The sequence below is a fragment of the Rhinoraja longicauda genome, chromosome 16, assembly GCF_053455715.1.
Source record: "Rhinoraja longicauda isolate Sanriku21f chromosome 16, sRhiLon1.1, whole genome shotgun sequence".
NCBI lineage: Eukaryota > Metazoa > Chordata > Chondrichthyes > Rajiformes > Arhynchobatidae > Rhinoraja > Rhinoraja longicauda.
Window position 1 is genome coordinate 12,438,436 of NC_135968.1, and position 26,061 is coordinate 12,464,496.

Genomic DNA, 26,061 nt, shown 5'->3' on the forward strand with positions numbered 1-26,061 from the left:
ACAAAAAAGTTGCAATGTCTGGTTTGTTCTGCACAGATTGCACACAGTGCCAGTGCAAAGGATACACTGTGCATTCTGGAGCACTCACAGAACACACACACACACCCTGTTATCAATTAACAAGCACGTTTCCATCTAATCACTGCACTGCAGCAACAGTGTGCGAATTCATGGAATTTGACATTTATTCAGCCAAGCAGTAATTCAAGTCTGTATCTTTCTATTTTATGTGTTCAATACGAGTAATCTGCAGCGTGCATGAAAAGTTACATTTATCACTTTTTCCCCTTGATTTCTTACAAAGAAATAACAATACTAAATTTAAAAGAAACATTTAAATGACGCACATTAAGGAGGACTTTTGATATTTACGAAAACACGATAAAACATATATATTGGTAAGTATTTTCCATTATAATAGGCATCGGCTCTGGTTCAACAGGTAGTTATGTTGGAGATACAAAACAAAACAACAGATAATGGAATCTTGAGCAAAAAACAAAGTGCTGGAGAAACTCAGCTGGTCAGGCTGCATCTGGGGAGGAAATGGACAGGCGATGTTTCAAGTCACGGTCCTTCTTCAGACCAATGGGGTTATTGTGTAGCTGTGACAGTCATGGGTTCAAGCCCCATTCTAAAGACTTAAACACATATCCAATATTGAAGTTTCCAGTGCAATTTTGAGAGACTACTTACTACATCAGGTAAAGAAGTTATGTTCAGAATAATGCTTTTAAACTCTCCTGCAGATGTAAGTGGTAACAAATTAAGGAAGAGCAGAGAGATTACCCTGATGCAAATGATGCCTAATTTGTTAAAATTCTCAATTCGGGCACACAAATCAGCTGTTACATTCTCTATAGTAACAGTTCACTAATAGTGATCAGCTTTGGACTTCCTAAGGGTGACTTTGCCTTGAAAATGTATTTTCTCTTGCTTTGAATGAGCAGAAAAAGGCAGCAGAGATTCAGAGTTGCAAAGGGATAGGTTCTAATGCTGTGCTGTCAAAGAGAGGCTTCACAAGGAAGCACAGAGGAATGGAGTTACGCCAATCTCGGTCTATCTCTAAATCATGAAGTCACATGCTGAAGAAGCATTCCTTAAAATGAACAAGCAAGAAACCTTGGAGCTGTGCCTTCTGGCTCTTCCTTCCCTGGCACATGAGCAAGCAAATTTGCTAATTCCAACAAGCAGCTTTGTATCTCAACCAAGTGGACATATTCATTTCTAATGGCGCTGGCGAGACCTTGCAAGTCCATGTCCGTTCAGCCTATCTCTGCCCCAGCCAGAAGCACCTACTACTCAGCGACGTCGTCCATCTCAATAGGAGTAGAAGCAACGTTGGTCTTCTGGCTTTCCCTCCGCTGGGGATGACGTAGTTCTAAATATATGACAACCAGCCGATAGATCTGCAGTATCAACACCAAGCTATTCTTCATCGTGAAGAACAATAACATCTGGTGATTTATTTTCCGACTTAGCATTAAGAACAATCGGAAGGCAAGGAAAGGTCCATCTTGTATAAATATGGATATGAATATGTTCCAGAGGTCTCCGCTGTATTTGTACAGCTGTGCTTTCCATACCGGGGTGTGATGTTGTGGAAGTTCTGCATCTTCCCTCTGCTGTACTGGAATTTAACGAGCAGCATGGAACAGTTTAGTAGCCAATGTGCAATTTTGTACATAAGAATATCACCTTTTCCTTTGGAGAACAAGGTGAAATAGCAAGATGATTACAGGCTAACTGCCCAACAGGCCGTAATATCAATGTAACTCCGGTAGCTATCACTATATAGCCCAAAACAGGACACAAAGTGCTGGAGTAACTCAGCGGGTCAAGCAACATCACTGCCTCAACAAATCCCCATTACATCTCACTGCACGAACCATTGCAATAGAAAATAAGCATCCGTTACCCCTCATTCCATGAATCAACGTCATGAATCAACACCGATCCTCGCTCCATGAATCAACGTCATCTCCATGAATCATACATCACCCCGTCCCCAACTGTCTTTCACAAACAAAATGGTGTACACAGCAAGCTGCCTTCACACATAACCCCATAAAACAACACGGTGTGGCGACTCCTAAGAGTTAGGCCACTCCTTGGCCGAACCCTCGGCACTGAGACTGACAGGGTCTGGGCACTGCCCAGTCCATGGGCTTTTTCCAGCAGGGGTTGTGGAGAGAGAGGAGAGTGAACATGTGTGCTGGCAGCTTGCTGTGTCAATAAAGCCATCCCGACTGGACTAACCTGGCGTCTAGCCTTATTTCGGACTGAACCGATCGCTCCCACTTCATGAGCACAAAGAAAGCTTCCGACACACCTCCATCCATGAGCAGATACTGTTGTGATATTGCAGGGACTACTTTGCTGTAGCACAAGGACTACTTTGTTTGCCTGTGTAGTAACATGTATATAAGGGAATGAGGTGATTAGGTGGCCACTCTGGTTCCAGGTGGCCACGGAATAAAGAGCCTGGAGTTAAGCTCCAGCATTGTAACCTTTTACACACGTGTACTTGTGGTCCGTCCAGAGTCATAACAAAGGTACAACAGATACCGGACCACGAAGTACAACAGATACCAACAAACATAGCCTTCACCTCAGATAGGCACAAAAAGTTGGAGCAACTCAGCGTGGTCGGACAGCATCTCAGGAGAAAAGGAATAGATGACGTTTCGGGTTGAGACCCTTCTTCAGACTCTCGGTGTAAACTAGCCTTTACCTCGGCTCATTTGAGGAAATAACACTTCATAAAACAATTCTAGTCACACCTCACTCCGTGAACCAATGCCACAAAAAGAAACTACACCACCCCTCACATCATGAAACAACACTGCACGAAACAGCTCTGTCACACTTCACTCCATAAAACATCATCTGACAAATTTCTATCACATCTTAAGCCAAAAACCACCACAAAAAAACAATTCTCCATCATGGATTCCAGCCCACCTCATTCCCTGAATCAACAACAAACAAGGCAATGCTGTCATAGTCTTCTCCGTGAAACATCGACACAAAAAAACATGCCTCAGTCACATCTCACTTAAAACACGAGACGAGTCTCTGTCACAGCTTACTACATGAAGCACCTCCAAAAGCAATGATTTCTAACACACGTTTAAAATACAATACAATATATCTTTATTGTCATTGTACAGGGGTACAATGAGATTGGGAACCATATCTGACAGTTGCCTCCATTAACATTGACAAAATATTATAATTTCCCAATTCCTTAGGGCATAGAAGGAAGCCATTTTGTCCCATTGAGTCTATGCTGGTTCATGCACAATCCCCTTCTCTCACTTATTTTCCCTGTAACCTACAGTATTCTCCTCTCCCACCAACTCCCCGTCAAATTCTATCCTTCACTTATACACCAGTGACAAATTGCAGTGGTCTTTGGGAGGAAATTCCAGCACACGGAAGAAACCCAAGCAACTTAGGTACAAGGACAGGGTGCAAAAGAGATCAGGATTGAACCTAGGTTTTGCAGGAGCTGTAAGGCAGCAGGTCTTCCAAACATGCCACTGTGCTGCCCTAACAAGGGAACAGAAAGCACTGTTAAGATTTACCTGTAAGGTCCAAGGGAAATTGCAGCATACTCCATGTCCATAGAGCCAGAATGGCATAGACCAGCTCAAGACAGCACCTGAAATCAGCAACACATCCACTTAGTCAATGATGTACAACTCGAACGACACCAATAAGAACATAGAACATACTGTAGAACAGTACGGCACAAGAACAGACCCTTTGGCCCACAATGTCTGTGCCAAACATGATGCCAAGCCCATCACTTATCTGCCTGCACATAACACATCTCCATTCCCTGCCTGTTCATATGCCTATCTAAAATTCTTCCAAATGCCACTAACAGATCTGCTTCAATCGCTACCTCTGGCAGCACATTCCATGCACTCACCACCCTCTGTGTAAAAAACCTGCCTTGCACATCTACTTTAAATGTTGCCCCTTTTACTTTAAAGCTATGCCAACCAGCATTTGATTTTTCCGTTGTGAGATAAAGATTCTGACTGTCTACCGTATCTAAGCCCCTCATAATTGTATATACCTCTATTAGGTCTCCACGCAACGTCTGGCGTTCCAGAGGAAACAATCCAAGTCCGTCCAACCTCTCCCTATATCTAATACCCACTAATCCAGACATCATTCTGGTCAACCTTCTCTTCACCTTTCCTTCCTGGAGAGAGGCAACCAGAACTGCACACAATAATCCAAAAGTGGCCTAACCAAAGTCCTATGAAGTTTGCTGTAATTTCCTGCTAAAAACCACTGAGTATAAGACTTCCTGAGTCTTATACTCAATGCCCTGACTTATGAATGCAAGCATACCATATACCTTCTTTACCACTCTATATACCTATCAGGGAGTTATGGACTTGGACCCCAAGATTCCTCAGCACTGTTAAACGGATCAATGCTGTTAAAGGTCATTTGACCTCCAATAGTGCAACACCTCACACTTGCTCAGAATAAGCTCTACCTGCCATTTCTCTGTCCTGTTCTGTAGCTGATTCATATCCTGCTGTATACTTTGTCAGCCTTCCTCATCGTCTGTGACCGCAGCAATCTTGGAGTCAGCTGCAAACTTACTAACCACCCCGTCTATGTTTAGGCCCTCGTCGTTTACGGTTTATACGTCACAAACAGCATGAGTTCCTTCCTCCTTTCTTTCTCTTAAAGGCCCTGTTTGATTCTAGCCTCTTAAATCTTACATGCATTTCTTCTTTCTTTTTGGCCAAATTTGCAACCTCTCAAGTCATCCAAGATTCCCTTACTTTGCCATCCCTATCCCTCCTCCTTACCGGAACATGTCAGTGCTGAACATCGATCATTTGGCCTTTACAAAAACAAACGTCACCCGTCCCTTCTTTCCGGAGATGCTGCCTGTCCCGCTCACTGAGCTCAATCCAGCATTTTGGGCCGCATGTCAGATGTGGACTTTCCCAATAACAATTGCTCCCAATGTACACTCCCGAGCTCCTGTCTAATAACATTGTAGTTTGCCTTACTCCAATTTGGTACCTTCCCGCAAGGTCCAGCCTTCTCCCTATTCAAAACAATCTTAAAACTTATCGAGTTCTGATGTTATTTAGATCTGAGTATAAGCCCCACCTGACCCCAGTATGTGACTGTGTTTCGCTCTTAAACTCCAATATATCAGCTGCCGTCCCCACAAACATCAAAAGCAGCTGGGAGAGTTGGTCGCGGTTGACTCCGATTCCCAAAGGCAGTATCCATTTTCCGATGATAAGTACAATCAAGAGAGTCTGGTGTAGGCCCAGGATCCAGTCGACATTCTGAAAAATGTCCTAATGCAACAGGAAACGTGAGAAGAACACAAATGAAATAAGAATCAAAGGAATGCCACACACCGACAATTTTTAAGAATAATTAGAAACCAAGGTTACAAAGAATAGACTCAATATGCTGGAGTAACTCACTCACATGCTGCCTGTAGAAAGAAAGAATGGGTGACGTTTCTGATCGAGACCCTTCTTCAGACTGTATACTCCAGCATTTTGTGTCCACCTTTGATTTTAACCAGCATCTGCAGTTCCTCCCTTACAAAGAATAGAAATGTTTCTGCAGGTCTTTTCTATCAATATATATTTGTTGTGGTATTTCGTTGTTTACCGACAGAGGTAGACACAGGAAGAACAATAAAATCATATTGCTTTTTCATGCAGTAATAAGTGTAATGAAATTAAACAGAGATTTACCGGATTGCCTGTGAAACTGGAATTCTGGTTCCTTTCTGCAGCTGGACTTCCAGTTGGACGGATAACATACTGTAAAAGAATCATCCGTTAATTGTTTTGCAGCAAACAAAGGAAACTTTAATTTTAAAGTTTCTGCTGAAATATCATTATTCTGAGTTTTATTCTCTCATCAAAGTGCAGCCTGGCTCCAGTACCTGCCATTATTTCCACTTTTATCCTTGACTTCCAGGTTTAACTCCATGATCCCTGTGGGTGTTTGAGTGTGTAAGAGATCCAACAGATGAGGTACAGAAGCCAGTGATCACAGGGTTGGATGAAGGGATCCTTTAGCTGTAGTTTCCAGGTATTTGAAATCAGGCCGGAGAAACTCAGCTGATCAGACACCATCTCCGGAGAAAAGTAGGTGAATGCATTCAAGAGAGAGCTGGATAGAGCTCTTAAGGATAGCGGAGTCAGGGGGTATGGGGAGAAGGCAGGAACGGGGTACTGATTGAGAATGATCAACCATGATCACATTGAATGGCGGTGCTGGCTCAAAGGGCCGAATGGCCTCCTCCTGCACCTATTGTCTATTGTTTCAGGTCGTGACCTTTCAGAAGGAGGGTCTCAACCCAAAACCTTTTCTCCAGAGATGCTGTCTGACCTGCTGAGTTACTCCAGCTTTCTGTGTCTATCATCGGTCTGAACCAGCATCTGCATTTCCTTCCTGCACATACTCATTGCCTTGCCCTGTTTGCCTATTTACCCAACCAAACCACGTCTGCCTTCTCCATCTTTCCAACCATTAGTTTCATTTTCCTAGAAAATATCGGGCAATGGAAGTGCCTGGAGAGAGCCTGCACTTACTTATCCAGAGTCCTTGGGGAAGGTTTATTTACTCGGCCTGTGTGAAGCACAGTTATTAGATTTAAAGATATTTGCATTGGGCTGTAGACAATCGGGTTGGTGTTGGGGTTAAGCTGGTGATGTGTTAGCTGAGAAACCAGTGTCGGGGTTGAGATGTCAGGGCCTGGTTGAATTGTTGATCTTTGGATTGAGTTGGTGAACTCATAATTAGGTTGTAGATGTCTGCGTTGGATGACTGGATAGTATGTTGGATTACAGCATCTGGGACAGTGTTTTGGCTGATAATTTTGGATTGAGAGGCTGGTGTTTGGGTTGAGATGTTAGCTTTCGGGTAAATGATCTATGTTTGGGTGCAGTTCATTGTACTTGGGTTGTTTTTGTCAGCATCTGGGATTAGGTTTGCCAACTGTCCCGTATTAGCCGGGACATCACGTATATTGGGCTAAATTGGTTTGTCCCGTATGGGACCGCCCTTGTCCCGTTTTAGGCTCGGGGAGCGCTGTAGGCCCTGGCGGCCCAGAGAGTGTTGGCCCGGAGGCCCGAGCGTCGCCTGACAGAGGTTGCGTAACAACCCGCCTCTCGGCCCAGGCGGCCGACATTGGTGGAGCGGAAGCACGTGGTCGCTGGCTGGGTGACGTCACCTTGTGTCCCTTATTTGGGAGTGAGAAAGTTGGCAACCCTATCTAGGATAATATGCTGGTGTGTCTGTGTTTGAGTTGGGTTACTGGGTTACAGGTATCTGGGTTGAGGTGCCAATGCCTGGGTTACCTTACTGGGTTGAATTGCAGAGATTGAATTAAGCTGTTTAGGTTGCAGCAAGTATCTGGGTTATCTAGGTTGATTTGCAAAGGGATCTCAGGTTAACCCAATCATTTCTGGGATAATTCTCGTAAACCTGGGTTTCTGTGTTACATTGCATGACTCTCTGCTGATTGCAGATAACCGATTGGGCTCAGTTGCCATGGTTAAGATTAATTTGCTGGTGTCTGAGTAGTGTTGTTGATGTGTGGGTTGAGCTGTTGATATCTGATTTTGATTGCGGGAATGTATGTTAGATTGAAGGTATTGGGGTTACTTTCTAGATCTGGATTTGCATTGGCCGTGTTTGGCTAGAGTTCCAGTGCTTGGACTGGGTTGTCTGGTGTCTGGGTTGAGGGATCAATGCCTGAGTGAGCCTCTATTTCCTTAGGAATTCTATTAGGAACACTTACAGTGAAGCTTTGGGGCCGGAATAAATGACATCCAACAAACACGAGAACCTTCCTTTATTCACGGTTTATTCAAACCCATGTAACATCTTAACTTTGCTGCCCATTGATATTGGTTTTACTGGACCTCCTTGATGCCACACTCAGTGAAATGCTGCCTTGAACTCAAGAGCAGTCGATCTCACTTCGCCTCTGCAGTTCAGCTCTCTTGTCCATGTTTGCTTCAAGATTATAATGAGGTCTGGAGCCAAGTGGCCCAGGCAAAATCGAAATTGGACAAAGGTCAGGAAGTTGTTGACGACCAAGTGCCACTCGGTAGCACTATTGACAATGGCTTCCCTAACGTTTCTGATCATCAGTAATAGTCTGATTAGGTAGTGTTAAGTCAGATTGGGTTTGTCCTGCTTTCTGCGAACAAGACATAGCTGGATAATTATCAACATTATAGATTCCAGAGATGGAACAGTACTGGAAAACTCTGGAATTCCAGGTGTATTGTCTGGAATTCTCTGGAATTCTACAACTGTACCTGAGATATTGTCCGATCCTATAACCTTTGCACTCAGCTGTTCCTTGCCACCATGTGAGTGAATCAAATTGACTGAAGACAACGTTGCTATGGGTCTTCAGTTACATATATGCCAGGCTGGGAATGAATGGCTGAGCTCCTCCTCTGAAGGACATTAGTGAGCTAAAAGTGAGTTTTTACAATAACCCAACAGTGTTGTGATCAACTTAGCGAAGATAAGTGCTTGTTGCTTTCTTATGTTTCAGGTAATTAACTAAACTTGAATTCCCCAACAGCCAGGATGTTATTTAAATGTCACACAGATGGTAGTGAGTATATAGAATGAGCTGCCCGAGGAGGTACTTGAGGTAGGTACAATAACAACACATAAAAGGCATTTGGACTGGTACATGATAGGAAAGGTTTAAAGAGATATGGGTTAAACATGGGCAGGTGGGACTAGTGTAGATGGGGCACCTTGGTTGGCATAGGCAAGTTGGGCCGAAGGACTTGATTCCACGCTGTATAACTCTATCTCTAGATTATTGTTCCAAACCTATGGATTGCAAGTCTTGTTAGTCCACTGAAGCACAACCACATTACTGCAGTACTTGCTGGAATAATGATGAACCGTAATGTCTGCTCATTTCACAAGATGAGCTAAAGACAGAATAATGCCATGTTCTTTTGTGGCTTGTGGAATCTGGACAGGATGCAATTTCACAAACTGGATACAAGGGATTGCAGTGCGGTTGAGAACAGTTATGACTCAAATCAATCAAGAAAACAAAGAATGGACCGATGTACTGATTGGGGATATGGAAGCTCCTCTCAGGCTTTGCCTAACGAACCTCCGCGACGTCACTGGTTGCTGTCGTTGGTTTGCATGGTTGTGCAATATGCAAAATCTCTGCACCTGCTTGGTGTGTAGAAACATAGAAACATAGAAAATAGGTGCAGGAGTAGGCCATTCGGCCCTTCGAGCCTGCACCGCCATTCAATATGATCATGGCTGATCATCCAGCTCAGTAACCTGTACCTGCCTTCTCATCCATACCCCCTGATCCCTTTAGCCACAAGGGCCACATCTAACTCCCTCTTAAATATAGCCAATGAACTGGCCTCAACTACCTTCTGTGGCAGAGAATTCCACAGACTCACCACTCTCTGTGTGAAGAAATGTTTTCTCATCTCGGTCCTAAAAGACTTCCCCCTTATCCTTAAGCTGTGACCCCTGTAATCTCACCATTGATGCAGAAACCAAAATCACACTTCTAAGTATCCAATGGCATTTTTCACTACTCTTCTGTAGTTGTGTGGATGTCTAGGCTCATTGCTGAGATTGGAAGTGTCCTGGTGCAAGGTGCCAGGTAAGTCCAGTCTGGCCCTGGTTCCAGGATACATCACTGTAGGCAGTGTAAGCAGCAGTGCGATCTCTTTCAGGATGGAGGTGTCATTTATGTTGCTTGCAAGAACAGCTCAGGAAAGTCATCTCATGATCCACAACAGGTTGCATAACGAAGGAGTGGAAGCCTTTCCCATGTAGGTAAATGTCCAAATGCTTCATGATTAGTACTATAAGTGCATGGATGCAGTCAATGGATCTCAGGGTAATGGTAAATCCTGGTACCCGATATCAGCTGTTCCACAAGATATCGAAGTAGTTGAAATGATTTATTCGTGTATGCAGTGAGCAGTAAATTGAGAATTGATTGGAGTTATCGTGTAGCAAGGAGGTTTGAGAGGAATTATAACTTCTCTTGAGGGAGCTGTCCAGTCATGTGGTATAGCTGAAGGACATATACCTCAGTGACAACAGCATTGGTAAACCTGAGCCTGTTAATGCATCGGCCAACGTAGGACATGGAATGTGTAGGAAGGAATTGCCGATGCTGGTTTAAATCGAAAATAGACACTAAAAGCTGGAGTAACTCAGTGGGTCAGGCAGCATCTCTGGAGAAAAGGAATAGGTGATGTTTCGGGTCAAGACCCTTCTTCAAATCGAGAATCAGGGGAAAAGGGAAACGAGAGATATAGACGGTGATATAGAGAGATATAAATCTCCAATGAGTAGCTTCTTCACTGTTGGGCATGTATGTGCCTCCTGCCCCAAGTTGCCCTGAGTTGGTGGGTCATGCCCGTGACAAAGCCACTGGTTATTGAATTATTGCTCGACCTAATGGCAGCTGATCACTGTCGTCATCCAGAAGAAATTTGTTTCATTATTTTATTCACACATATGCGGACCTTGGAAAAAGTCTGAAGCCAGCTTGTCAGATCTCCCAGAGTTAGCAGAATGTCCATTTAAATAATGTCGTCCTTTTAAGTAATGAGGAGAACCAACAAACTGGAACAATGTGTTCTTGAGTACAACAGAGATTAGTCCACAACGGCTGTAGTTTGGAAATTTCAGCTCCAATTATGTTGATATTGACTACGCAAATCATGATGTCCTTAGGTGCATGGCTGGTACTGGCAGTAGGTCAAACATCAGTCTGAAGAAGGGTCTCGACCCGAAACGTCACCCATTCCTTCTCTCCCGAGATGCTGCCTGACCTGCTGAGTTACTCCAGCATTTTGTGAATAAATCGATTTGTACCAGCATCTGCAGTTATTTTCTTATAATGCTTGTGTACTTGTTCCTGGAAGTGACTTAACCAATTTAGAAGTTGGCGCAATTTCACCCAGAAATATTAATTGCTGTGATCCACGATGGGAAAATTCAAATAAAAAAGATCAATGCTATGTAATGATAATTTAGTTTAGTTTAGAGATACAGCGTGGAAACAGGCCCTTCGGCCCACCGAGTCCGTACCGACCAGCGATCACCCGCGCATTAACTATCCTACACACACTCGGAACAATTTACATTTCTTTACGAAGCCAATTAACCTACAAGCCTGTACGTCCTTAGAGTGTGGGAAGAAACCGAAGAGCTCGGAGAAAACCCATGCAGGTCAGGGGGAGAACGGACAAACTCCGCACAGACAAGCACCCATAGTCAGGATCGAACCAGGGTCTCTGGCGCTGTAAGGCAATAGTTCTACCGCTACTCCACCGTGCCGCCCTAATCGCCCCAGGTTGCCGCTCTAGGTTCAAATGTATATGGGGAAACACAATCAGTTGGAATTCAAATACTGCAAGAATTAATGCAGGAGTTCAGGATGACAATTAGAATCCAAAATGTGCATTAACAGAATGTTACTACGCCATCTGTGTGGGACTTTATCATTTTAATTTCACTCTCCTTTCTGGACAAAGCACTAAATGACATCCCCAGCTCCAATAACAACAAAAGAAGCATCTGATCCAACACCTGTCCACCTTTTTTGAGAGAGATCGCTCGAAATAAACTTAGTTCTCACCAAGGAGCCCAACTAACACATAATCCGGCTGTGAAATAACTTTATCTCCTTTGTTTTCTTGCCATCATCAGCTATAGATCACGTACATTAAAGTTTTGCACGATGCATCAGGATATATTGCATTGGAATTTATGGTAAACAACAACTTATAAAAACTGCTTGATTGAAGTATTCAGAATGAGCAGTTCATAGGTTGAACGTGGTTGTCTTGGCAACTTCATTCTCCATCGCTGCTCCCACCCTATGGAACTCACTACCCCAAACCGTCAGAGACTCCTCCTCACTCACCACATTCAAAACATCACTGAAGTCTCACCTGTTCAGTACTGCCTTCAACCACTGAAGGTCACCTCACCTTCTGTCTCCTTTCTCTGTTCGTTTACTTATTTATCTATTTATTCACTTCCCTATGTTCTTTAAATCCCTGTAAAGCGTCTTTGAGTGTATGAAAAGCGCTATATAAATGTAATGCATTATTATTATTATTATTATTAAAGGCCCAATCATGCAAATTATTTGAGAAAGCAAATTAAAGAAAAGCTGGTCTTAATAGAGAGAAAAAGTAAAAATGGGGTAACATTCTTTATGAAAAAATAATTCCAATGTAAACTTGTAAAGTTAATTTTCAGTGCAGAAGAAATTGTTTGGCGGTAAATAAGACTGATCACAGAAATGGACAGGCATTATTAACTTTTTTTATGGCACGTTTGTAAGTAATGAGTGGGCAAGTACAGTAACTCCATGTCATTCGGGCTTCATTACTAAGTCTATCGATGTGATTTTGTTATAGTGATAATGCTGGGGGTACAGGACCATCTTCCATATTTCTAGGTTTTCAATGTGCAATATCCCATAAGATTCCACCTGACATTCTTTATCAATGTCGAATGATGATTGTTATTCTTATGTTACTCCAGTGTTACTCCAGTATTATTCTTATGGAGATAATGATCTAGTCTCACTATGGTGGTGCTGTCCCTGTTATGGATGGCAGACTATCCAGTTTACTCTAATGTGTACTAGTTTAGTTTAGTATGGAGATACAGCGCAAAAACAGGACCTTCGGCCCATCAAGTCCACACCGAACAGTTATTCCCATAAACTAACACCATCCTACACACTAGGGACAACCAGTTGCACATGCTACTGGTTCGCTGACTTGCGTGTATTCACTGTAATGCTTTTTGAAAAGCAAATAACTACACCCATGTTAATCAGCCTCTCATATTACATTGCCACACTAAAGCTAGGCTGTGAAAACTAAACAAAAATATCATTCATTTACAAACGGATAATAAGAAATCTATAGGCCAGCAGAATCAGAGGGAAGATGGGAATGTCAAAATGGAAATTCAATTACTGTCAAAATTAGTACATGGAATACCAACATTTATAACATACCTACATTTATAACACTGAAAATAAGACAGTCATACCATGCATGCGGAGTTATTCTTTGAAACACATTCGTCGTTGCGCATTTGTTCAAGTTGCCATATTTCAAGGATCCATATTGGAGGTATTATGTTGATTAGATAAAAAAACAATGCTGGAGAAAACCTGTTCAAGTGAGCATACAGAAGTGTTAGAATACGATAGCACCACTATTAATAATCATTCTTCCAGCACCTGCTGTTGTTCATCTATATTTAACTGCAATAAAAATTACAATGAGCATGACATTGAAAATGAATGAAGGAATTCAATTGATATAATTGCTGCAGAATTTTTCAGTGCTGAAAGAAATGTTCACCATCTACTGTACATTAATGACATTCCAGCTCAGTTGATGAGAGCTTGGAGTCATGGGGTCACAGTGTGGAAACAGGCCCTTCGGCCCAACTTGCCCACACCAGCCAACATGTCCCAGCTACACTAGTCCCACCTGCCTGTGCTTGGTCCATATCCCTCCAAACCTGTCCTATCCATGTACCTGTCTAACTGTTTCTTGAACGTTGGGATAGTCCCTGCCTCAACTACCTCCTCTGGCAGCTTGTTCCATACACGCACCATCCTTTGTGTGAAAAAGTTACCCTTCAGATTCCTATTAAATCTTTTTCCCCTTTACCTTGAACCTACGTCCTTTGGTCCTCAATTCCCCAACTCTGGTCAAGAGACTCTGGTCAGCGAATTTACTTCAAATTAGTTTTAGTGTAAGTTGGGATTCACTGGCATGAACATATGCTTAGCACTTGATTCGTGTGGGTGTCAGGGATTATGGCAGGGGAATGGGGTTGAAAGGGAAAGATCAGCCATGATTGAATGGCGGAATAGACTTGATGGGCTGAATGGCCTAATCTGGAAACACTCAGCAAGTCAGGCAACATCTGTGGAATGTGAGACGCTTAACGATTCAGGTCAAAGACTCCAGTCAGAATTGAAACATAAACTATTTCTCTTCCCACAGATACTGTCTGACCTGTTGTGTACTGTTTTTCCTCCAGATTTCCAACATCTAGTTTTCTGATTCTCATAAGGGGGTTTTGGTATTGTTGCACAATGGTGTGGGATGACTTAGCAAGTTGTGACGTCTGCTTCCCGTCCCGTTCAGATAAACCAATCTAATGGTTTGACTGGTCAGATTTATGAAGAGAAATTTCATGAACTTATTTTCTATTGTGAAATATAACTCAAAGAAAGCATAGAGGGAGAACTTTTTAATTTAAATATTTTTTTCTGAAGTTTTTTTTGGATCTGATTCAAACAGATTGACTGAAACTAGTTATAACTACTTGAGTAAGTTACACCGAAGATAGACACAAAGTGCTGGAGTAACTCATTCTGCCTAATTCTGCTCCAATAAGTTATTAACTAAATGTGCTGATATGTGCTTTTAATCTACCCCTCCAAAGAGTAAAAGCTTACATTTCTGAACATTCCAAAAGCAGAATATTGTTCAAATAGAGACAGACAACAAGATGCTAATTGCATTTGCGATTTAGGTAACATCACACATAAAGCATGACCATTAAACAGTCAAGTCAAGTTAAGTTTATTTGTCACATACACATACACGATGTGCAGTGAAATGAAAGTGGCAATGCCTGCGGATTGTGCACAAAAAAGAATTACATTTACAGCATATAAATAAAGTTAATAAGTTACTATAGTGTAGACAAAAATTTAGTCTCTGAAGTTATAAAAGTTGACAGTCCTGATGGCCTGTGGGAAGAAACTCCATCTCATCCTCTCTGTTTTCACAGCGTGACAGCGGAGGCGTTTGCCTGACCGTAGCATCTGGAACAGTCCGTTACTGGGGTGGCAGGGGTCCCTCATAATCTTACTTGCTCTGGCTCTGCACCTCCTGATGTATAGGTCCTGCAGGGGGGCGAGTGTAGTTCCCATGGCGCGTTCTGCCGAACGCACTACTCTCTGCAGGGCCATCCTGTCCTGGGCAGAGCTGTTCCCAAACCAGACTATAATGTTGCCAGACAGGATGCTCTCTACAGCCCCAGAGTAGAAGCAATGAAGGATCCTCAGAGACACTCTGAGTTTCCTCAGCTGTCTAAGGTGGTAAAGGCGCTGCTTTGCCTTACCCACCAGTGCGGCAATGTGCGTTGCCCATGTCAGATCCTCTGTGATGCGGACTCCCAAGTATTTAAAACTGCTCACCCTATCCACACTGGTATAGGAAGTAATTAGGAAGGTGAATGGAACATTGGTCCTTATTGCAAAAGCGATGTAAGTTTAGCTACAGCTATTCAAGACATTCGGTATGATTTTGGTTCCCTTACTTAAATAGGGATATACCTTCATGGAGGGCAGTTCAGAGGATGTTTCCAAGTTGATTCCTGGGATGAACAGGTTATATTATGATGAAAAATTGGGGACGTTGAGTTTAAAAGAACGAGAGATGATCTAATTGAAACATGTAAAGTTCTGAGTAGGCTTAATGCTGAGAGGTTGCGAAAATGCTTCCATAATTTTTCCTTTCATGGGGACATCTAGGACAAGGGGTAAGGTTTCTGAATGAGGGATTACCTTTTAAAATAGATAATTTCCCCTTTCAAAAAATTCAGAACCTTTGGAATATTCTACACCAGAGAAATGTGAAAGCTAAATTGTTGAATATATTCAAGGCTCTTATATATGGATATTTGGTTCAGTGGGGAGTTGTTATGAGGAAGGTTGCTGAGGTCATCGGATCAGCCATAATCTAATTGAATAGTGTTGCAAGTTTTAAGGCTGGCTTTTGTGTCTGTTTCTTATGTTCTTATTTAGTACAGATACTTTCAAATTATCAAATGTCGTCATTTCTTAGTGATTTTATTTCTTTAATAAATGTCAAATGTAGGGAAAATATATAGCACGTGGCAAGATGCTCAATGGCATTGATATGCAGAGGGATCTTGCTCACTGAAAGTGGCAACAACAGTAGATAGAGTGGTAACAAAGTGCTAATGATATGCTTGCCTTCATCAGTGGGGTCTTTGAGTGTAAGGGTCAGGAAGTCATGTTGCAGCTTTATAGGACTTATTTGGAGTTTTGCGTGCAATTCTGATTGCCCCATTACAGAATGCATGTAGAAGCTTTGGAAAAGGTGCTGTAGAAGTTTATCAGAATGCTGCCTGGATTAGCTTTCAGGAGTGGTTGAACAAACTTGGTTTGTTTTATCTGTAGTGTCACAGGTTGACGGGAGACCTGGTAAAAGTATATAAAATTATGAGAAATAAAGATAGGGTAGACAGTCAGGACATTTTTCCCAGGGTGGAAAATGTCAAAGACTAAAGAACATAGCTTTAAGGTTAGAGAGGCAAAGTTTAAAGGAGATGTGTGGGGGAAGTGTTTATATACAGAGAGTGGTGGGTACCTGGATCATAGTGGCAGGGGTGGTGGTAGAGCAAGATACGGTAAGGGCATTTAAGGGGCTTTTAAATAGGTGTATAGGTTTAAAGGGAATAGAGGTGTGTAGATTCAGGCAAAAGAGATTCGTTTAACTAGGCATCATGTTCGCCATGGATCTCTGCCTCAGAAGGCAGTGGAGGCCAATTCTCTGAATGCATTCAAGAGAGAGCTAGATAGAGCTCTTAAAGATAGCGGAGTCAGGGGGTATGGGGAGAAGATAGGAACGGGGTACTGATTGAGAATGATCAGCCATGATCACATTGAATGGCGGTGCTGGCTCGAAGGGCTGAATGGCCTCCTCCTGCACCTATTGTCTATTGATATTGGGGGCTCAAGCACCTGTTCCTGTGTTGTACTGCTCTAGGGTCTATGTTAATCACGTCATAATTTCAGGCAAATATTGAAAGGTGTAATGAATAAAACGGAAAATATTAATCAATGCGACGTAGCGTGGCTAACATAAGCATGTTTTCTCTGCTTTAAAGATTAGTGAATCAATTGGATTTTAATAATGGTTTATCCAAACATAATTTTTACTTTTATAAGCAAATGAACATCTGAGATGCCAGTTTTGTTTTACCAGTTAAAATAATGCGTATTTGAAATGGTGGAAATACTATATGGTCGGCATGACCCTTGTAACCAAAGTCTAATCAGCACATCAAACTCAAGTCATTTGTACACCTAATAGTAAATGACAATATGTAGTCCTAGATTTTGTAAATCTTCCAGACCATTAAAAAATATTCGACAACCTTTGGGAATAATCACCAATCAAACATAAATTGAAAAGAACTAGCCTGGAAGTGCAAAAGGCAAGCAATAGAATGTTTTCAATACCAATTGCCTATTTCATGACTTAGAGCATGTGTCCGATAAGTGTGAGGATTGGCGATTGATCAGCCATTTCAGGACTGCACAACTCGATTCATGGCAGCAGAGTTAAAGTGCAATGACGTTTATAATACCCTGAAAGACCTAGGAGTGGATGGATGAAAAAATGTCACATGTTAAGCAAATCGTCAAGGTTAGGCAGTAGGAATGGTACCACGTACAAAACAGATTAACAACGATTGTATATTAATAGTGTCACTGTAAACCTGTTTCATACTTTTGGTTCATTTACTCCAAGTTTTCATACAAACTTACAATTCTTTGAAGGTCTTTATGTCTTTAGCCCAGTGAGGCTTTTCTTCTCAGCTTGTTTATCTTATCAGCTTGTTTGTGCATTGATGTGAGCGGCCACTCTCTTGCAAGAAGGGCTGCTACACTCTTGCGAGAAAAGACTGAACTGTGTCCTTCTTGTCTGAGTGTAGCAGATCACATCAATGCACAGAACAAGATGTTTGACAGGCGTTCACTGGAACACAGTATGGCCTATGTTATCCATATATTCACAAAATGCTGGAGTAACTCAGCAGGTCAGGCAGCATCTCGGGAGAGAAGGAATGGGTGACGTTTCGGGTCGAGACCCTTCTTCAGACTGAGTCTGAAGAAGGGTCTCGACCCGAAACGTCACCCATTCCTTCTCTCCCGAGATGCTGCCTGACCTGCTGAGTTACTCCAGCATTTTGTGAATAAATCGATTTGTACCAGCATCTGCAGTTATTTTCTTATACTATGTTATCCATATTTCTATTACTTTAAATCTAGTCCTTCACCTGCCAGATCCAACGGCAACTTTTCTGCTTGACACAATGTGATTGCATGCGGAGGACCAAAATGCCAGTCTGAAAGGTCTCCTTTCGAAGATAGACACAAAAAGCTGGACTAACTCAGTGGGTCAGGCAGCATCTCTGGAGAGAAGGAATGGGTGATGTAATGGGTCAAGACCCTTCTTCTCCTTTCGAGTCACTTGAGGTAGAGCCAAATCTTTACTGCCCCAAACTTTTATTGGGCAGAGTCAGGATAGCCATCAGTAGCAAAAGCTAGTTTTTGTTTAAAAAAAATTAAAATAAAACAACAAATGCAATCAATGTAAAAATAACAAACACTACCCGTTGCTTATTTTTATTGGCTCCAATTTGTATGCACTTCCCCTGATGTGTTGTGTTGCTAAATCACGCAAAGACCCTTCTTTCAAATGTGAGTTCTGGCACAGTGGCCTAATTAACTGTTTGAGGATGGATAAAACTCAATAACCCTGAAAATACGGTCACAAATAGGGGCAAAAATCAATGAGGAGAAGCTGAGAAAATTACAAAGTCAAAGAAAATGATTTGGGGTTGCTACCAATGGGTGCCAGTTTGCAACCGGAGAGATTTAGAAAGCTGGGATTTTTTAAAGTGATGCTTAAATTAAGACAAAACAAAAAAGTTTTATGAGGGATAACAGTTTGAGATTTCAGACAGATAGGATTAGGGGAATGTTGCTTGACCCCAAGGTTAGTTCTGGTATTCAATTAAATCTTGGCCTATCTATACCTTGTTCACGTAATCTTTGAGAGACACAAAATGCTGGAGTAACTCGACTCGACCCGAAACGTCACCCATTCCTCCTCTCCAGAGAAGCTGCTTGTCTCGCTAAGTTACTCCAGCATTTTGTGTCTATCTTTGGTTTAAAGCAGCTTCTGCAGTTCCTTCCTACACATATAATCTTTACTGCTTTGGCTTGGGAATGTTTTTTTGATCACAGTTCGAGCCTCAACAAGTGTTAAAGTCTTGATCATTCCACCTTTATCTTATCACAAGCAATCACAATCATACTTTATTAGCCAAGTATGTTTTGCAACATACGAGGAATGTCATTTGCTATACCGTCATAACAATAAAAAGCAACAGGACACACAACATACATTTTAACATGAACATCCACCACAGTGACTCCTCTACATTCCTCACTATAATGGAAGGCAAACAAAAGTTCAACCTCTCCCTTCTTTGTCCTCCAGCGGTCAGGGGCCTCTAACCTTCCGTTGACGGGACAATCTTGACTCCCTTAGCTGGTGGCAGGCCTTCCTCGTCGGGGCGATCAAGCTCCTGCATTGGGAAGGGAGGGGGGAACCTCAGCTCCCCCGCGCCGGGCGATCTATCCCAGGTCAGGACCAGTCGAACCTTGTGCAGCTTTTGTAGCTCCCGACTCGGTCTCAACCTGAGACTGTGAGATCTGTGATGTTAAAGTCGGCAGGCCGCGTTGGAGCGTTGATCCAGGCAAGGAATCGCACGCTCTGGTGGTAGGTCCACGCCCCATGGGGGCACAAAATCAGTCCCAGGCAAGGCCTCCAGCTCCACGATGTTAGGCTGCAGAGCGACCGGAGATATCCTCCCAGTGACCTGCTTGGATTTTCTCTGGGATTTCCAGTTTCCTCCCACACTCCAAAGACATGCAGGTTTGTTAGCTAATTGGCTTGGTGTAATTGTATCCTGTCCCAAGTCTGCGTAGAATAGTGTTAGTGAATTCCACAAATTCACTACCCTCTGATTCAAGAAATTCCTCCTCATCTCCTTTATGTCCTTTTATTCTGAGGCTATGGCCTCTGGTCCTACACTCTCCAATTGTTCAAAACAATAACCTGAAGGGATGTTAACTTTTTGCCCTGTGGACCAGATGCGATGAGCAGCCTCTCAGTTTCCCATTCCCTCTGCTCCACATCGTGCTTCATCAGTTAAGTGTGACTTAATTAATTCCTGCACAGCATGCTGATTCTGACATAAGTTTCTCAGAATACACAGAATCATATGATATCACTTCTGCTTTCATAGAATATTTCCTCCTGGTGCTGCTCATAAAATGTTAGCTAATGCCATATTTTCTAATTATTAATTATATTGTCACCCTGTATTGCAACCACTTTTGCATTAAATGCCTTAAGGGACTGTCCCACTTAGGCGATTTTAAGGCGACTGTCGGCGACTAGGCTGTCGCCGACAGTTCGCCGGGGTGTTGCGGGCATGATCGTGAGGAATCTTCCAAGAATCGTAGTGGGTCAGCGCGTCGCTGAGAAATCAACCGGAGTGAAATTTCTCGGCAACAGCTGGCTTGTCTCCAGGTATCGTTGCTTATTGCGGGCGCTGTCGCATGCTGTCCCCAGGTTTGCTAGGTTCTCTTAGATGCATTTAGAAGCACATAATATTAAAATAAGTAAAGTCATTTGAAGATACCATAAAATACTTGTGTTTAATCAATTTATTTACCGTCAGGACATTTGACAGGTAGATTGGAGGCGACAGTTTGACGGTCAGGTAAGCGTGGGAATTTTCGCAATGTTTATGGCCATCAGCGATTACATTTAAAGTAGGCTCCCAATCCAGATATGCAACCCAGAAACCAGATAGATATGCATCTCCCGTACATTTTCAAAGAATGCCCACACTCCGCACAAAAATCCATTTAACCACTTTAAAAATTAAATTTCTTAATACTGCTATTAGTAAACTGGAAGTAAATCCAGTTTATGCCTTGTTACCGTGAAGCTTGGTTTTCAAGTAACCCGGGCGAGATGGTATATTTCAAAACTCTTAAGTACTTACCGACTTGTCAGTGATTTCAGAGAAAATTAGGATGCCAGAGAAGCATTGACAGCGTGAGAATTTTCGTGATGTTTCCGAAGACGGTGTAATCTCAACCTGACTCGGCATTGTCGTGGTCATTGTCGTAGGGTAAAAGAAAAGTTTGGCGATCTGCTACAACTTTGACAGTCGCCGGCAGTCGCCTAAAAAATGGCCTAAGTGGGACACGCTCTAAACTTATTGTGCCTTTCCACCCATTTGCTCTTGACAAACAGGTATGCTGCAAAGCATATCAGCATAAGCGCTCTGTCGTCACTGCAAACCATTGTAACGAAGAGAGGGACTGATATTACTTTTTTGACAATTGCATTGTCAAAGAGGAATGGTAACAAATCAGGGCATACAATTGGGTGCAGTGTGCATCTACTGACCAGATTCACAGTTGCATAAGGCAATCATCTAAGCCACATGATGGTGTTACCATCAGCTGTGGAAACACCACAACCTGCAGCTTTCTGTCCAAGCTGCACAACATTCTGACTTAGAAATGCATGGTTGTTTCTTCATCATTATAGGGTCCTATTCCCGATCCAACCACACTGCGGGTAACAAACAACCCGAGGCTTCAGGCAAGCCTACAAACCCTTCTTCAATTTGCATTGGATCTAGAACCTGTGTTTTTTGATGTGACGAATAAACAGACTGGTCATTGAAACTGGAATAGGCCATTTGCCCACCCCAGCCGACTCTGATATCCAAGGGTGTCTGTGCTGCAACCCTCATTTATGATCCACATCTCTTGATATCCTTAAACAGGAATAAAACTTTTGATCCAAATCTTGGAGCTTTCACTTGGTCCCTAGTTCCCATTGCATTTTGAGCACCAGGTTTGTGTTTCTATTGCCCTTTGTGTGAACAAAAATGTTGCTTATTTTACTTTGAACTTTCATGGCTTTAATGGCAACATTGTGCTTTATTCCCCCATAAGACTAAATGATTTCTACAACTAACCCATAGACTTTCAGCAATCTCACTTAGAACACAATTCAAGTTTCTACAGAAGATAGACACGAAAAGCTGGAGTAACTTTGCGGGTCAGGCAGCATCTCTGGAGAAAAAGAATAGGTGACGTTTCGGGTCGAGACCCTTCTTCAGACTCAAACGTCACCTATTCCTTTTCTCCAGAGATGCTACCTGACCTGCTGAGTTACGTCAGCTTTTTGTGTCCATCTTCAGTTTAAACTGGCATCTGCAGTTCCTTCCAACACATTAAGTTTATACACTTGAAGGAATACAAACTAATACTGCTGGAAATAGTCTTCACTGCTGATAAAAGAGATGGAGTTTTATAAAAATACAAAAAATAGGGGCAGATGGGTTATCGATCCAAAACCCACTATTCAATCAGATCACGGCTAATCTGGGCTGCCTGCTACACCTCCTCTGTGCCAATCCCTTATAACCCTCAATCTTTATCTCTGTTTATAATTTCTCTAATGATTTGGCCTCTGCACCCTCGGGGGCTGATAATCCAGAAATTCACTAACGTCAATAGACAATAGACAATAGGTGCAGGAGTAGGCCATTCGGCCCTTCGAGCCAGCACAGCCATTCAATGTGATCATGGCTGATCATTCTCAATCAGTACCCCGTTCCTGCCTTCTCCCCATACCCCCTGACTCCGCTATCCTTAAGAGCTCTATCTAGCTCTCTCTTGAATGCATTCAGAGAACTGGCCTCCACTGCCTTCTGAGGCAGAGAATTCCACAGATTCACAACTCTCTGACTGAAAAAGTTTTTCCTCATCTCAGTTCTAAATGGCCTACCCCTTATTCTTAAACTGTGGCCCCTTGTTCTGGACTCCCCCAACATTGGGAACATGTTTCCTGCCTCTAACGTGTCCAACCCCTTAATAATCTTATACGTTTCGATAAGATCTCCTCTCATCCTTCTAAATTCCAGTGTATACAAGCCTAGTCGCTCCAGTCTTTCAACATATGATAGTCGCGCCATTCCGGGAATTAACCTAGTAAGAAGAAATTCAGAGAAGAAATTTCTCCAACGTCAACTTTTTATGACCAGACCCTTATTTTGTTGCCATAAACCAGTTATTATGACTATCTCTCCAGTGAAACCCCCTCAACATCTGCACTAAAGAAAGGCTTTAACAAAAATTAAGAGCCTGAAGTAGGATCCCGAACAGAAACATCGCTTGTCTATTCGCTCACCAGATGCTGCCTGACCTGCTGAGTTACTCCAGGACTTTGTGTTTTTGCTCAAGATTCCAGTCCCATTGTATTTACACTGTTAAGCCTCTTTAGGATCTTATCTACTTGAATGAGATAATCCTTCGTTTTGCTAAACTCAAACGGACCCAAATTGTGTGGGACAATCTTCTCAACTCAGGAATTAACCTGTTGAATCAATCTCCTTTGCACTACCTCCATTGCTATCATATTATTTTTAGACAAGGCAACCAAGCTGTGTGTGTTCACAGTATTCCAGGTGCGGTCTCTCCAACACCCAATACAACTGTAATAGAACCACCCCATTCCTAAACTCCAATCACTCTACAATAAAAGCCAAATGCTGTTTGCTTTGTTAACCTAATTGGATCTGCCTTTGACTTTCTTGTGATTCATGTACTATAACACCCGGATCTCTCTGAACTTCACTCATTTGCAGTGCTTCTCCATTGGGTTAATAATCCACCTTTGATTTCTCCTGCTGAAATGCGCGACCTCCACACTTCCACATATTAAACTCTATTTGTCAAGATTTATCCCAATCACTCATCATTCTACCTATGTTTGGCTCAGCAGCAAACTTGGAAACCTTACATTTTGTTTCCTCTACCAGGTCATTAATGTAAATAGTAAACAATTGAGGACCATGAACTTCAAAGTGATCCGTGCATTCCCTCCCTCTCTGTCCCTCCACTGCTCAGTTTCAGATTTTGCATCCACCCCTTTAACACCTCCACAGCCAACAATGGGCCGTTGTGGGCTACACCTTTCCTTGTTCATCGTTGCTGGCTTTGATTTGTCCTTTTCACACCTTTCATTCATTTGTTCTTTGCACCTTTTCATGTCTCTAGTTTCCTTCTCCCCTGACTCAGCCTGAAGGGTCTCGACCTGAAACGTCACCTATTCCTTTTCTCCAGAGATGCTGCCTGACCTGCTGAGTTACTCCAGCACTTTTGTGTCTATCTTCGGTTTAAACCAGCATCTGCAGTTCCTTCTTACACAACACAACTGCAGATAAATCTTGACAAATAGAGTTTAATATGAGTTTAATAGAGTGATTTATCCCAATCACTCATCATTCTACCTATGTTAGTCTCAGCAGCAAACTTGGAAACCTTACATTTTGTTCCCACTCCACTGCATCAACAATACCCTTCCCCCCTTCATGAGAATCAGAAAACTAGATGTTGGAAATCTGGAGTAACAACAGATATTGGGGACGCTCAGCAGATCAGGCAGCATATGTGGAAAGAGAAACTGTTTAAGTTTCAATTCTGACTGGAGTCCTCGACCTGAATCGTTGAGCGTCTCACACAAATGCTGCCTGACTTGCTGAGTGTTTGCGGATTTTAATTTTTTTGAATTCCCCTTTCGCCCTAGTCTCTTGATGTCCGATCAGCAGCTGAGAACTGCAGCATTAAACTCATGGCTCTTGGTAAAATCCGGCCACGCTTCCTTCCACCCCTCAATACACTTCACAGATGGCTCCTTGTACAGGAAGCGGACCATACTGAAGCCTGTGGGTGTGAAATAGCGATTCAATAGAAGAAAGACCGCTGCTTCACATAAAACCAAGTTTTAATTCCCGTCCTCATTTTGTAGCCAGAACAAAATGCAGAGGATGACCAAGTGCTTAGATCAAGTCTTCGTGTATTTCTGCAGGCCGATTGAATTGCCCGCCTGGGATACAGATAGTTTGCAACTTTCTTTTCTAGTTTCATAACTTTACCCGCCCTCCTTCAAACTTGCATCGAAGTGAGAGAAACTGGTCATTTTACCCCGGCGTTAGTCTACATTTCCACAGCGTGTAAACCGCACAGTGTGTGTGTGTGTGTGTGTGTGTGTATGTGTGTGTGTTTATGTGTGTGTGTCTGTGGATGTGTGTATGTGTGTGTATGTGTGTATGTGTGTGTGTGTGTGTGTGTGTGTGTGTGTATGTGTGTGTGTGTGTGTGTTTATGTGTGTGTGTCTGTGGATGTGTGTATGTGTGTGTATGTGTGTATGTGTGTGTGTGTGTGTGTGTGTGTGTGTGTGTATGTGTGTGTGTATGTGTGTGTGTGTGTGTGTGTATGTGTGCGTGTGTGTATGTGTGTGTGTGTGTGTGTGTGTATGTATGTATGTATGTATGTGTGTGTGTGTGTGTGTGTGTGTATGTGTGTATGTGACAAATAAACTCGACTCGATAATCGCTCTTACCCTTTGTAATCGGCTCCTTTCTGGATGGTGATGGTCACTATCATCTCCACAAAGATCAGCAATGTCAGAAGCAGCAGCAGACAGTACATGGGGTCATTCTTCACGAAATACACTCGCCAAACCGCGACCAAAGTGTGAAGGATGAAAACGAGCCTGGGGACGACGGCGCTCAGGTAGACGTGCCAAGCCATCGTCCTGGCGGAGTCAGACCCCAAGCAGGTCCCTCTGGCCGCCGGTTCAAAGGAGCAAAACGAGGAGAAGTTTTATGGTCAAGCTCTCCCCGCCCGGAGAATCTCCCCGCCCCAGGCTCCTCCCTCCCTGTGATCCCCAGTCCCAGCAAAGATCAACACAGCGGTCATCCTGAACGGGCAAAATGATTGAGCGCAGCACTACTTCTGCGCTGTTGTTTTTATTCACAGAATGCTGGAGTAACTCAGCGGGTCAGGCAGCATCTCGGGAGAGAAGGGATGGGTGACGTTTCGGGTCGAGACCCTTCTTCGGTAAATCACATTTCTTATTAAAAAAAAAACAACAACGCAAAAGTATAAGAAGATAACTGCAGATGCTGGTACAAATCGAAGGTATTTATTCACAAAATGCTGGAGTAACTCAGCAGGTCAGGCGGCATCTCATAGTT

The 26,061-nt window shown here is 42.8% G+C and overlaps 1 protein-coding gene across 1 annotated transcript; it reads right to left on the bottom strand.

Annotated features, from left to right (window-relative positions):
* LOC144600883 (transmembrane protein 26-like) lies at positions 1-25,615 on the bottom strand. Its single transcript, XM_078412766.1, has 6 exons — positions 25,425-25,615; positions 13,126-13,249; positions 5,763-5,831; positions 5,155-5,351; positions 3,591-3,667; positions 1-1,630 (listed from the first exon to the last, which is right to left on the bottom strand). Exons 1-6 carry the CDS (start codon positions 25,613-25,615, stop codon positions 1,299-1,301), a joined length of 990 nt encoding a protein of 329 aa, XP_078268892.1. The 3' UTR covers positions 1-1,298.
* Positions 25,616-26,061: the final 446 nt, after the last annotated feature.

Bases quoted from the DNA above. Each gene is read 5' to 3' on its own strand.
- LOC144600883 (XM_078412766.1), bottom strand. From the start codon at position 25,615: ATGGCTTGGCACGTCTACCTGAGCGCCGTCGTCCCCAGGCTCGTTTTC. The intron at 13,250-25,424 runs GTAAGAGCGATT...TCACTTGAACAG, and splicing joins AAAGGAGCCGATTACAAAGG to GTTTTCTCCAGCATTGTTTT. The intron at 5,352-5,762 runs GTAAATCTCTGT...CTGTTGCATTAG, and splicing joins CCAGTTTCACAGGCAATCCG to GACATTTTTCAGAATGTCGA.